At 38.9% G+C, this 12772-nt stretch overlaps 1 protein-coding gene and 1 long non-coding RNA gene across 3 annotated transcripts in view; one reads left to right on the forward strand and one right to left on the reverse strand.

Moving 5' to 3' along the window:
* Positions 1-115: 115 nt before the first annotated feature.
* Positions 116-9221, forward strand: LOC141571167 (uncharacterized). The gene is made up of 3 exons (XR_012495889.1): positions 116-241; positions 4058-4168; positions 9069-9221. It is a non-coding gene; the product is annotated as an uncharacterized LOC141571167 (long non-coding RNA).
* DNAJC25 (DnaJ heat shock protein family (Hsp40) member C25) overlaps positions 4863-12772 on the reverse strand; it is a 29758-nt gene continuing 21848 nt past the window's right edge. Inside the window, exons 3-6 of one of the 2 annotated variants that reach the window (XR_012495888.2) lie at positions 11693-12163; positions 7867-8024; positions 6586-6689; positions 5435-5461 (exon numbers count right to left, since the gene is read on the reverse strand). Coding sequence is in view for 1 of the 2 variants with exons in the window: in XM_019749529.3 (XP_019605088.3) it covers positions 7902-8024; positions 11693-12163 (594 nt within the window). In the remaining variant the exon portion in view is untranslated. Of the gene's footprint in view, positions 6690-7866; positions 8025-11692; positions 12164-12772 lie in introns of both variants that reach the window. The other variant, XM_019749529.3, reaches the window with a different exon arrangement.

Consider the following 12772-nt stretch of genomic DNA (forward strand, 5'->3'; position numbering starts at 1 on the left):
GCCCGCCCCGCCGCCCACTGCCCGGCCTCGCCCCAACGGCCGCTCCCCCCGGTGACAGGTGCCGCCGGTAAGCGACAGTTTGAGGTCCGGAGCTGACACTAATCTCAACCCTTTCTTTATTCTGAACATAGGTAAGAATTGCATCTACACCTGTAACCGGAGCCGCGTCGTGGGACGCGCACAGGGGCGCACCTCTGCACATCGAAGCTTCTAGGGCTTCTAGGATGAGGAGCTGGGTAAGGTAAGCAGTGTAAAATCCCAGACCCTGACATCTTTGCAGAACATATAGAAGAAAATTAAATGCGGCCCCCTCACTCCCATCTCACCATTTAACTATAGTCGTTGTTTCTGTTGTGCTGGATTTTGTTTTTAATGTGAGCATGAGTATGTTTTACAAAACTGGCATCTCTACTACGGTATACGTAAAATATATAGTTTTATTTTTCACTTAAAGTAAATTGGATATTTCCTTGTTCTTGTACACCATTGTTTGTCAGAAACACTTAAATTGAGTGATGCAAAAAGGTAATACAGTTGACCCTTGAACAAAGGGGTGGGGTTACAGGCACTGACGCGCGCGCGCGCGCGCACACACACACACACACACACACACACACACACACACGCACCCCCCCAGCGGGCGCTGTGGTGCACAACCCACCTTTCCCAGAGGGCTGAGGCACTTATTCTCCCAGCTTTTGGTAGCAGCTGAAGCCTGTCAGCCAAGTCCCTTTCTGGGAACTGCCCTTAGAGAGCCATTCAGACCAAGGTCACATCCCTCCCAGTGTCAGCTCTCATCCAGTGATTGACGTAGGGTGTATAAGGGCTGAACCCCAAACCCTTTGCCTCAAGATGGGACAACATTGAAGGATGAATCCAGCTCGAGCTCCCCACTGGGGTCATCTGAGGCTTTTTTATGGCAACTGCATCACAGCTCAACTCCTCCCTCTGTCCAATCGCGACTTCCTGGACACCTACCCAAACTATAGGGGGGGGGGGGGAATGGTTCCCCAAAGGAAAAGCAGCATGCTGATACCAGAAGGGGGAAAAAGGCAGTCAAAAAAGGATGCCCTACAACTATTATTTTTAATGACTGCATGGTATTCCATTGTACAGCTGGACCATAATTTACCTACAGCCCTATTATTTAACACTGATGACCACCATCATACAGCATTGTGCATGGCTGTTTTATTTCCTCAGGGTGAATTCCTAAAAGTGGAATTAATGGGTTAAATAATATAAATGGTTTTTAAAACTTTTCCCTACTTGGACCTCCAGAAGGTGATAGCAACTGGTATTCTCAGCAGGAGGCTGCCCATTCTATATGGTGGTTCTTTGTCTTTACTAATCTAATAGATGAAAAATAGTATTTCATGCCTTTAAGTGCTGTTAACCGTTGCTCAGCATTTCTTCCGTTCATTTTGTGAGCTATGTGTTCAGTCTTGGGGATGTTAAATTTTTATCTAGTAACAAGAGCAGACTTGCAAATTTTAAAGCCCTGTCTAGTGGCAAGTTCCCTCACCAGAAAGAACTTAACACATATTCTAGTCAAAAGATGAAAGTACAGGCTTGGGCCGGCCCAGTAGCCCCCTGCAACTAAAAGTGAACACGGCACCTTGAGCTGAGCTGCCACTGAGCTCCCGAATGGCTCAGTTGGTTGGAGCGCATCCTCTCAACCACAAGGTTGCCAGTTCGACTTCCGCAAGGATGGTGGGCTGCTCCCCCTGCAACTAGAAAACGACAGTTGAACCTGGAGCTGAGCTGCACCCTCCACAACTAAGACTGAAAGGACAACAACTTGAAGCTGAACGGCACCCTCCACAACTAAGATTGAAAGGACAACAACTTAACTTGGGAAAAAGGCCTGGAAGTACACACTGTTCCCCAATAAAGTCCTGTTCCCCTTCCCTAATAAAATCTTTCTAAAAAATTAAAAAAAAAAGATGAAAGGACAGGCTAGAAATATTACTAGATTAGTAAAACAGAATGGTGTGTGTCAAAAAGATATGGCAAAAACTCAGAGCAAAGATATGGACTGGAAGGATTAGGAAAAACTCCTCATAGATGGTAAGACCTAGAACCTGAAAACATCCTAGAACCTAAAAACGTGTCCTGCAGATGGCAGAGGAAGGAGGAGAACATTCCAACAAGGGGGACAGCAGACCATGTACACATGTTATGAATGAATTAATGAATAGAGAAGGCACTGGTGATCATGGAAGATGCAAAGCTATTAAGACTAGATGTTGCAGAAAACTTCAAAAGAAACAGAAAAGTTTGTGGCAAGCAGTAGGGTAACCACATGGTTAAGACATTTTAGAATTATTGACCTGGGATAAGGATACAAAATGAACTGAAGTTGGGGAGACGACTTCAATAATAGGTTTTGTTTTGTCTTTTTTGATGGAAAGTGTAGCTGGCATGAGGCCCAAGGTGGGACTGTAAAGGTAGGAATGGAGAGGAACAATCTCAAAGAACTAGTTCAGTAGTGGTTCATGGTGGTTATGAAATGCACAGGAAGGGGGGCAAGGGGTTCTGAAGCAGAGCGTGGGCTAGAACTCATACCTAGAACAGAAATTAGGAAACAGACTAGGTTTGAGGGGAGGAGTAAAGAACCAGATGAGTTTCGCTTAGGAGAAATTCTTCAACTGGACTGCTACATGCCTCTAGGCTGGTGAAAATGTTTAATGGCAAGATTGTTGATGTGGGAGGCATCTACACGGCACAATTACAGCTGAAGAAATGAGAATATTATCTGTAATTAGAAAAGGCAGCTTTGGGGTTGCCCACAGTGAGCGTTGCCCATAAGGTAATACTTGTGTGTCAGCCATGACGTAGCAGGAAAGGTCTAGGGGTTTGCCCCATCTCCCTACTTCATGCCCGTGCACACCGCCCCCCGCCCCAGCCCCTGCTCACCTCTGGATGATCGCTTGTGCTATTCTTGGAGAGGAGTGGTCTGGCTTTGAAAGCAGCAGCCAGGTTTTAGCAGCTAGCCTCCTACAGTGATCCACAGGCCAGCAGGCCGAGTGCCACTGGTAACTGGCGAGGGCTGCCCATCTGGGTTTTGCTTTATACTTTACCAACATGTCTTCTCATCCATTCATTTTGCATCATGGAACTTCAGAGTAGAAAGAGAACTTCAGATAATGTCATCCATCCCGTTTTAGAAATGAGGAAACTAAGACCCACTACGGAAAGTGACTTGCCTAATATCACACAAAGTGGGAGTGGGGAAAGGACTTTCCTTTTAGCTTTCAAGAGAAATCACTGCTCACCTGGAGGACTAGCATCTGTTGCCACAGATGCAGCTCTTTTGAGAGCTCTAAACGGAGGTGAGGCACGGGGACAAAGTATGCTCTCCTTCTCACCACCGCTGAAATGCGCAGATCACCAGTGTATTATTTTAAAGAATGTGTTACAAACTTATTTCTTGGTTAAGATTAAAACATACATTTCCACTGTTTCTTTGAATTTCAGTACTTTCAAAAAAGTCAGTGTCCTTGCAAACACAAACGTTTCATTTCATGGTTTTATGATCTATAATTCTTCACTCCTCTGATATGTATTATGGTCACCTTTTCACTAACAGTGGGTAATTTTTCCAGAAAATAGGCTTTAAATCACTCTTCTCCAGAAAAATAATGAAATAATGAGGTGTTTCTTTCTGCCAATGTTATATCAAAATGGCAACATACTTAAAAGAAGCAGAAGACACATTAACAACTATATTTAATGTGCATAGTATAATGTAACATAAATTATTTCACTTCCTTATACCCATTGAATTATTTTTAGAACTCGAAGAAAAGGACCAGGAACTAAAGATTCCCCTGTAGGCTTGTAGATTCAGCTTCTCCAGGGAGATTTTCACCAGCATTTGAGACTTTTGGAGGCAGTGAAACTTAGGGCTACTTTATGTCAGTTTGAGCAGCCATTCCAAGCATGCCTCTTTATCTCATGAAAAGTGTCCCTTCGGTAAATGTAGGCCTTAAACTAGTGAGGAGCTGATTATTCTGTTGTCTCTGAAAGTTTCTTTTCTGATTTGTCATCTCAGCTGTTTTACCTGTACCCCAGAAGCAACAAGGTGTGGGCAACTGCTTTTAAAACACAATTCCAGCCCTAAGGAGCATTACTTTCTTCATGCTAGCACAGTCCCTTGACCAAGGTAAGGAATTCAAACACCTGCTAAAAGAATAAACAATGGGTTTGTAGCCATCAGTAAACACTCTATTACCATGGATTTTAACAAATGAGAATGATTCTTTCCTATTCCCTCTGAAGGCAAGGAAACTCATTTACTGAGCACTTAATATATGCCAGCACTTTCTCCCATCTTGTTTAATTCTCATAATAATTCTATGAAGTACTTAATATCCCTGCTATTAAAATTGAAAAACCAAGGTTCAGCGCTTTACCTGCCCAAAGTCAAGCTACCGTCAGGTGCAGAGCCAGAAGCCAGACCTGGTCTACCTGCCTGCGAAGCCCGAGCCATTCCACTGCATCCTGCTCACTTTTCTTGAGGTTATAAACGGAGAGACTATTGAATGAGAAGTTTCTCCAACCCCTAATGAAAGCGGGAGGAGTCTAAGAAACCTTAGGTCACTGATGTAAGACTCTGTGATCCATCCCATACACAATTGTCAAGGATATCCTGACTCCTTGAAGTACTAAGGAGCTGATTAAAGTTTACAACTAATTATGTAGGCTTTTTAATTAAATATCCATAACATTTCTCAGTTGCAGGCAATCTAATCTACTTCAGACTCTATACCTATGTGAATTTGCAGGCTTATAGAATTTAAATTCCTAATTATCTAAAAAGATCTCATTTCACAGACAAGAAAACCAGAAACATTAAATAACTTGTTTAGCAAATTTTATTTAGTTACTAGGTTCTAGATTTGGCTTTAGCCCATACTTAAATGTGAAGAATATCACATTTTGCAAATAAGATTAATTATGTTTCATCCATACACAACTAGTTTGTATCAATACCAACATTTATCTGCCTCAAATACACAATTATAACTCAACAGAGACCATGTCTGATTTAATGTCTTAAAGCAGCTAGATCTATTTATACTAATGTCTAACAAAAGCCATTTCTCTTTAATTTCCACAGAACTTTCAGTTTGGGGCCTGCAGACTGGTTCGTTAACACTAGCAGAATGTTAGCTTAGCAATGGCTTCCACTCAAGCAAAATTATCTCCAAGGTTTGGGTGTTAAAAGTTTATTGCCATTTCAGGCCACCCCACCCCACCCCACCCCACCCGCTGAACAAAACTCAAAGGAAATGAACTATGATTTTCTAAACATAAATTCAATAGTACTAAAATACTTGTTAATTCTCTACTCTCAACAATTTTTCCATGTAATGTTTTAAAATCTATATACCAATTGTAGTGTTTAAGATTCAGAGCTGGTACTCACCTAATAGATGTGTTATGAAACAGCAATCTATGATTTGTAGAATTTGGAGAATTCATAAAGAAATAAGACCAATGAGAAAGGGTTAGTAGTGGAATCTGTTATAAAGATAGTAGACATGAATATAACCCTAAGAGTAATTTTAGCACAATCTCAATTATATGAAGTGATAAGAGCAAGGAACAGTATGCACTATAAACTCCTGAATGCCAAGCAAAATGGAAATGATGATAGCACTAAAATGAAGCACAAGAAAAAATGTCCAACTAGTGGGGTCGCAGGATCCTCTCTACCCAGGATTCTTCTCCAGATTTTCTAAAATGGGTGGAGGGTGGTCAGAGTATGGAGACAGTATAAGATACCCAGAGTACTTAAATAACACTTGTGACAATCAATGGCCCTTCCTTCACTCTAGGATACTGAAGCATAGTTATTTTGTTGAGGGTAGGGGAGAAAAGAATCAGAGTCCTTCCATTAAGGAAAGTCAACTCATCCTGACTCATGCCATGACCATGATTCCAAAAGACCACCCAAACTCTTTACCAAGTGAGCAGGCTGCTAGGGATAATTCCAAAAATGAAATTTCTAGAAAGTCTGGAAGAAATATAGCAATCTAGCAAAATACAGCAAAATAATGTCCAAAGATACACTGTTTTTATCAGCTACCTTTATGAATGTTAACATACCCAGTCCTCTTATTTTTCCTTACCACTAGGTAAAAAATACCTAGGATACCAGAAATTTCTTTTAAATTTTGACAGAGGGGCAAGTGCCTACATTTCTTTTTGGTCCTTATAACATGTTGGCACATACTTCTGTTCTTAAATACTACTGTGTATTAAATAGATAATGAATTCTAAGATAGGGGTTGCTGAGTCTACAGACAACGATAGCACCTTTGAAACACATTTATCTATGGTTAGAAGTTGGGCATTTGAGGTTTGAAACATAGCTTCTGATAATTTAGTTCTGTAATTTCTCCACTCTTCTACAAATGAGTGGATGCACAAAACAATTTTATCTAAAGTTTATAAAAATATAAATATCATTTCAGAATTTTAGAGCTGCAAAAGGTCCCTAGTGATAATCTGGTTAAAATCGTCCCACCATGTTCTAATGAGGCAACTTATTACATAACAGGTTAAATAACTCACCTCAGGTCTTTGTCTATATTAGCAAGGCCGGAAATCTTCCCTCTTGCCTCTTTGTACATGTCACATATTTGGGCTGAGCTCCTGAAAGGACGGGTTAACTTTACCTAAAAACAGATTCCACATATCTACTATCTATACTAGTCTTTTTAAATTACATAATATAAAAGCAATATGTTACTCTTTGATTTAAAATGTCATACCAACAAACTTGTGATATATTGCAACCATTTTATTAATATGAAGCAATGGGATAAACCTTTAACAGGAGTATTGATTCACTACCATGAATGTGTATCGATACTTTGGTGCAGTATCATATTTTCTTCAGTCAAATTATGTGTGAATTACTTTCACTTGCACACGTATAAAACATTTATACTGCATTGTTTGAAAGAATAGCACACAGCCAGGAACCTCTTCTTTCAGCTTTAAATGCATGTAAATGAACTCATGTACAATGGATTTTTCGCCATTCACGGACATCATAATATATGAACAACTTTCCAGTATACTATTTCTGCTCCGTCGTTTTTGTTTTTGTTTTTAATTGAAGTTGGGGGGAAAGCAATACTGTGGCACAAAAGACCTTTTTACAAAGTCTCTGGAAAAATGTTTGAAAATAGTTCTATAGTCTTATAATGACCGTAATCAAGTTCATCCTACAAGGACATGAGGTAGATTCACTCTCCTGGAGAGTTTCTGATCTTATTAAGAATACTATGACTGGGGAGAGAGAGAAACAGACATTCTAGCAGAAGACTCTCCTAGAGAGATGTTTTGGACATATTTCAATCCTAGAATGACTGATGAAGATGACATGACAGTTGAAATCATTTTGCTGAAGAAGTCTGTGTCTAGAAAGACACTCAGAATAATGTAATTCAATGCTGTTATAATTTTTTATGTTTTGTGAAAATATTAGAGGCCATGAAAGCAGAAAAATGTAGCACTAGAACAAAGAATAAGGAAACACTTGAAGAATAAACACTTAACACGTAAAAATTTTAAATGGCATCTAATAAATTTTCATGTCAAATCTTTTAACTAAACATATAAAATTTTGAAATGGCAACTAATAAATCTTCATGTCAAATCTTTTAACAAAATCCACAAATAGATTATAAAAATTGAACAATCATAAATGTCTTATGTATAAAGTTTTAAGGTAAAGTTTAGATTTCTTCATTATTCTGTTTAATCAAATACTTGAAGAGTTTTAGTTACCGCTGAGGAACAGCTGATAACATTTCTAAAATAACTCAGTTATGAAAATAATATCACCATTAAGGTTTGGCATAGTAGCATTCCAGCAATCTTTAGTCATCCACAAATGTTAACCGTCTGGGCCCTTCGTTCTTCATCCACCTCCTGTATCTCTTCCATCGAGGGTCATTGGCCAATTTTTTCTTTAGTTCTTCTTCTTGTTCTTGTTTGTAGACCTACAAGTATAAATAACACCAATTGACTTTATAATCCAAAGGGAAACATTTGTCATTAGATTTATGGCATATTTACATTTCTCAAATATAAGTTAAGGTAAAAGTTTCCAATGAATGTATTGGTTTGTCTTCTGAAGACCATGCACCTAAAAATACTAAGCAATTAAGCACTTTAACATTCAGTGTTAAATAAAAAAGAAAAATTTGTACAAGGATGAGTAATTCCCCCCCGCCCCCCCACCCCCCACCCCGGCTGCTCCTCCCGCCCCCCCCACTCCGTTCAAGTCGTTGTTTCTCAGTCTGGTTGTGGAGGACACAGCTCCCTGGCCCATGCTGGTGTTATCAGCCTTGTGCACCACCTGGTTGAGGCAGTCAGTCGCGGTCGTTGGTCGGCTGCTCACAGCAGCTCACGGCAGCTCTCGCCAGATGCCAGCCGCTCACGCTGGCCACCGGCCACTCACGCTGGCCACTGGCCACTCATGGCAGCACACGTAAACCACTGCCGCTCACAATGGCTGCCGACCTCAGCGTCAAGAGCACGGCACTCCAACCACCTGAGCCACCGGGCCGGCCCAAGAACACACTTTATTTTTTCAACATGGTATTCTATATAAATTTAACCTATGACATTCAGTATTTGTTGATCCTCACCAAGGAACAAAATGACATTAGGTATATATTTGTCTCCAAATTGAACTTGTTATACATCTACTTTTATTTTCAAAGACAATTAATGGTTTTTCAAAATATTTTATTAAAGTTCCCAAAGAAGGTTAAATAAACCACACAGGTTAAGAACAAAGAACAGCTGCATTTCTGTAACTTATAGTGGATGTCAGACTGAAGCTAAATAGACAAGTTTTCATAACCAGTTTCAGTTACATCAAATTTTAGAAAGAAATGTTTTTACTTCTAAATTTCAGGAACTAATCACTCAGTTAACCTCATTTAATAACATACAATTCAGCCCAGAATAGTATTCTATGAAAGACAGAGTTTTGTGTCTAATGTGAAAAAATTTATGCACCCCTATGTTTATTACAGCACTATACACAATAGCCAAGACTTGGAAACAACTGAAATGCCCATCGGTAGACAACTGGATTAAGAAACCACGGTATATTTATACAATGGAGTATTACACAGCCATAAAGAAGAATGAAATCTTACCATTTGCAATATGGATGGACCTAGAGAACATTATGCTAAGTGAAATATGTCAGACAGAGAAAGACAAATACCGTATGATCTCACTTATATGTGAAATCGAAAGAAAAGAATAAATGAATGAACCAATCAGAAACAGACTTAGAGACATAGAGGAAAAACTGAGGATTGCTAGATGGGGGTGGAGGGGTGGGGATAAGAGGGAAGATGAAGGGATTAGAAAGCACAATCGGTAACCATAAGATTGCCACGGGGATATGAAAGTCAATTTGGGGAACGTAATCGATAATGTTGTAAAGATTTTGTAGGGTATCCGATAGACACTTGTCTCATTAGGGAGACCACCTCAGGGATGATGTAGGTGCCTGATCACTGCACTGTACACCTAAAGCTGAAGCTGAACAATAATGAATGTCAACTACAAGTTTATATATGTATATAGTTACAAGAAGTGGAGCACAGCATTAGGAATAGAGACAGTAGAAATGTAATGGCTGTATGCGATGTCAGAGGGGGGAGGGAGGTTATCACTGTGTGAGGGATATAAATGATAAATGTCTATTACATTGTTTTGTACACCTGAAACTAATTAAAAAATAAGAAGAAGAAGACAGAGTTTTGTGGATTAGGCTGCTTAACCTACTTAAAAAAGAAAACTTTTCAAATGATTTAGGAGAAAAATAGTATGTTACCTTCTATTTTTATGTTATTTATAAGCAGGCTGAATATAATTACTTGCCAAAACATTCTGGCAATTCATAGTAGTTTACTTAAATATAATTCAGATGGAAACTACTTTTAGTAAAATCTATTTATGATACTACATATGAAAAAGGAATGTCTATGAAACTTTAAAAAAAATACGAGGTGCAATCAAACAATACGGTGAGTGTTTAAATTTTAAAAAATTATTACAGTAAAAGACACATTGCCATTAATCCCCCTCAAAATACTCCCCTTGTTTCAAACCACTTATCCCATAGTTCTTGCCACTTTCTGAAGCAGTTCTGGGAGTCCTCTTTCATGAGTATCTTTAGTTGCACTGTCATGGCTGCCTCAATGTCCTGAATCAATTCAAAATGTTTTCCTTTCATGGTCATTTGACTTTGGGGAAGAGCCAGAAGTCGCATGGTGCCAGATAGAGTGAATAAGGTGGATGAGGACACACCATAATGTTTTTGACAGAAATTGCCGTACCAGAAGCGATGTGTGACATGGAGTGTTGTCTTGATGGAGGATGATTTATTGCACACTTTAAAACTTGCACACTTTAAAACACACCTTCTCTCAACTAAGGTTCGAGGTGACACTTCCCGTATTGAAGATCCCTGCCTTTCTGTTGGATGGCACTCGGCAGCAGGATACACCGTATTTGTGATCACAATGGAAAAGCTCCATGTCACACATCACTTCTGGTATACCGCAATTTCTGTCAAATAAAAACATTACAGTGTGTCCTCATCCACCTTATTCACCGGATCTGGTACCATGTGACTTCTGGCTCTTCCCCAAAGTCAAAATGACCAAGAAAGGTAAACATTTTGAATCAATTTAGGACATCGAGGCAGCTACGATGGCACAATTAAAGACACTCACAAAAGAGGACTTCCCCAGAACTGCTTCAGAAAGTGTCAAGAACAATGGGATAAGTGTGTTCAAAATGAGGGGGGAGTATTTTGAGAGGGATTGATGGCAATGTGTCTTTCACTGTAATGATTTTTTTTTAAATTTAAACATTGACCGTATTTTTTTATTACATCTCACATATCTCAGATTTCTCAAGGTTTCACTGTTCTTTGTTTTTACATTTAATATATTAACCAATTAATTTTACTCAAAACCTAAACTGTTATGGTGAGATTACTAGCTCCTTTAAGGGCCATTAGCTAGGCAGCTGATCACTTCAAAGTAATTGTTATAGCTGACAACTATAGAATATAGTATTTATTAAAAGTTTAGAGGCATTACAATAAGTCAATTTAATTTAAAAATAAGATAAAAGTAACGTTTCATACACATAAGTTATTATGAAGAAGAGTCTGTGTTCATTTTATTTTGCAATGAAATTATTTCAACAAAATTTCCATCTCTTATTCCTTCTCTTTCTCTGTTTTGTTTATTTAATCTCTGTGGCTAAGTTTACATGAGTGGAAGGAAATTTGGGGAAGACCAAATTTTAGTTAGTACAATTAACAGAAAGTTGTTGTGACTCCCTTGCAAACATAATCATTCTACTGCAGTTTAAAAAAACAAATTAGGCCATTCTTAAAATGTTCCATATCAGTCAAAGTATTTGCGGCTCATCTTTAAAAAGACAAATTACAGATTAAAAACCCACTGTCCCACTACCAAATACAGTCATACTTTCAATAAAAGATCTTTATTCATTATTTACCTCTTGGGTTTCAGAAATGTGACATACTTCTGTGAGCCCTTGTCATACACTTAATTTTCCCTTGGTAAGGAAGATGACATCAACATTGCAACAGATAAGTACTCACCTCGTAATTCTCCTTTATCCAGAGCTCCCGTTTAAGAAAAGTTTCTTTCTGATGATCTTCTAGACTATCAAACTGAGACTTTGACATCTTCATAGACTTACGTATGATATACAGTCTTTCTTCTTCTCCATATTCTTTGCCTTTGATATTAAAATTATAGATCCACCGGCAATACCACACTATATATGAACACAGGTGAAAAGGAGCTAAGAGAATTTGAAACAGGAGAAGATCACGGATCTGGGGTTTCTGGTAGCCTCCCTTTATATCCACTTTACTTTTTATAATGTTCTTTATAATGTTCTCCTCCTCATCACGAATTTCCTCTTTGGACTTTTTGTTTCTGCCCTTCTCTTTGGCTTTTCTGAGCAGCCCCTGCTGCTTGGCAATCTCCATGGCTTGGATGCGGTACTTGGGCACTGTGGCCAGGTAGTTGATGGCCTTGTCGTAGCTATTCCACCAGCTGAAAAACTAGAATATTTAACAAAGAAAAATGAGTCATTTTTATTACCAAGATTCATCTTAGTGACCACCACCCCCACCCCCTAGGAACCCATTCTGATTAAAAACAGGAACCTCAATCATCTTACTCTCTAAGTAAAACATGCAATTGAATAATGCCCCTGTGTACAAAGCTGCATAAGTAAGGTAAGCCCTGAGCTGGGCCAACAAGCCATTAATCAGATAGGAGATACCCAAGATCACAGGACAGATTGATGGAATCATGCACCTGGGATTTCACATCGTTCTCATTTGGCTCCTCCCTAGATCACCATTAAGAAATTCTCTCTCTCTCTCTTTTTCTCTCTCTGTCTCTCCAGTCTACTTACTGGAGGAAGAGTTAAGTGGTAAAACCTCGCTGGTAAGGAACTTGTTTTACGAAATCACAGGATATAGACTCAGGCAACTATATTCATTCCTATCTCCTTCCTAAATCATCTACATATACCACAGTTAATGCTCATCATATTCTGAACTGAAGATTTAAATGTTTGAACTCTTTACTTATTTGGACAGGAAAACATCTAACTTATTCCATAAATATATTCAACCACCAAGAGTTTTAATGTCAGAAAAAGT

The sequence above is a fragment of the Rhinolophus sinicus genome, chromosome 16 (genome assembly GCF_057876585.1).
Source record: "Rhinolophus sinicus isolate RSI-liver-muscle chromosome 16, RSI-T2T, whole genome shotgun sequence".
NCBI lineage: Eukaryota > Metazoa > Chordata > Mammalia > Chiroptera > Rhinolophidae > Rhinolophus > Rhinolophus sinicus.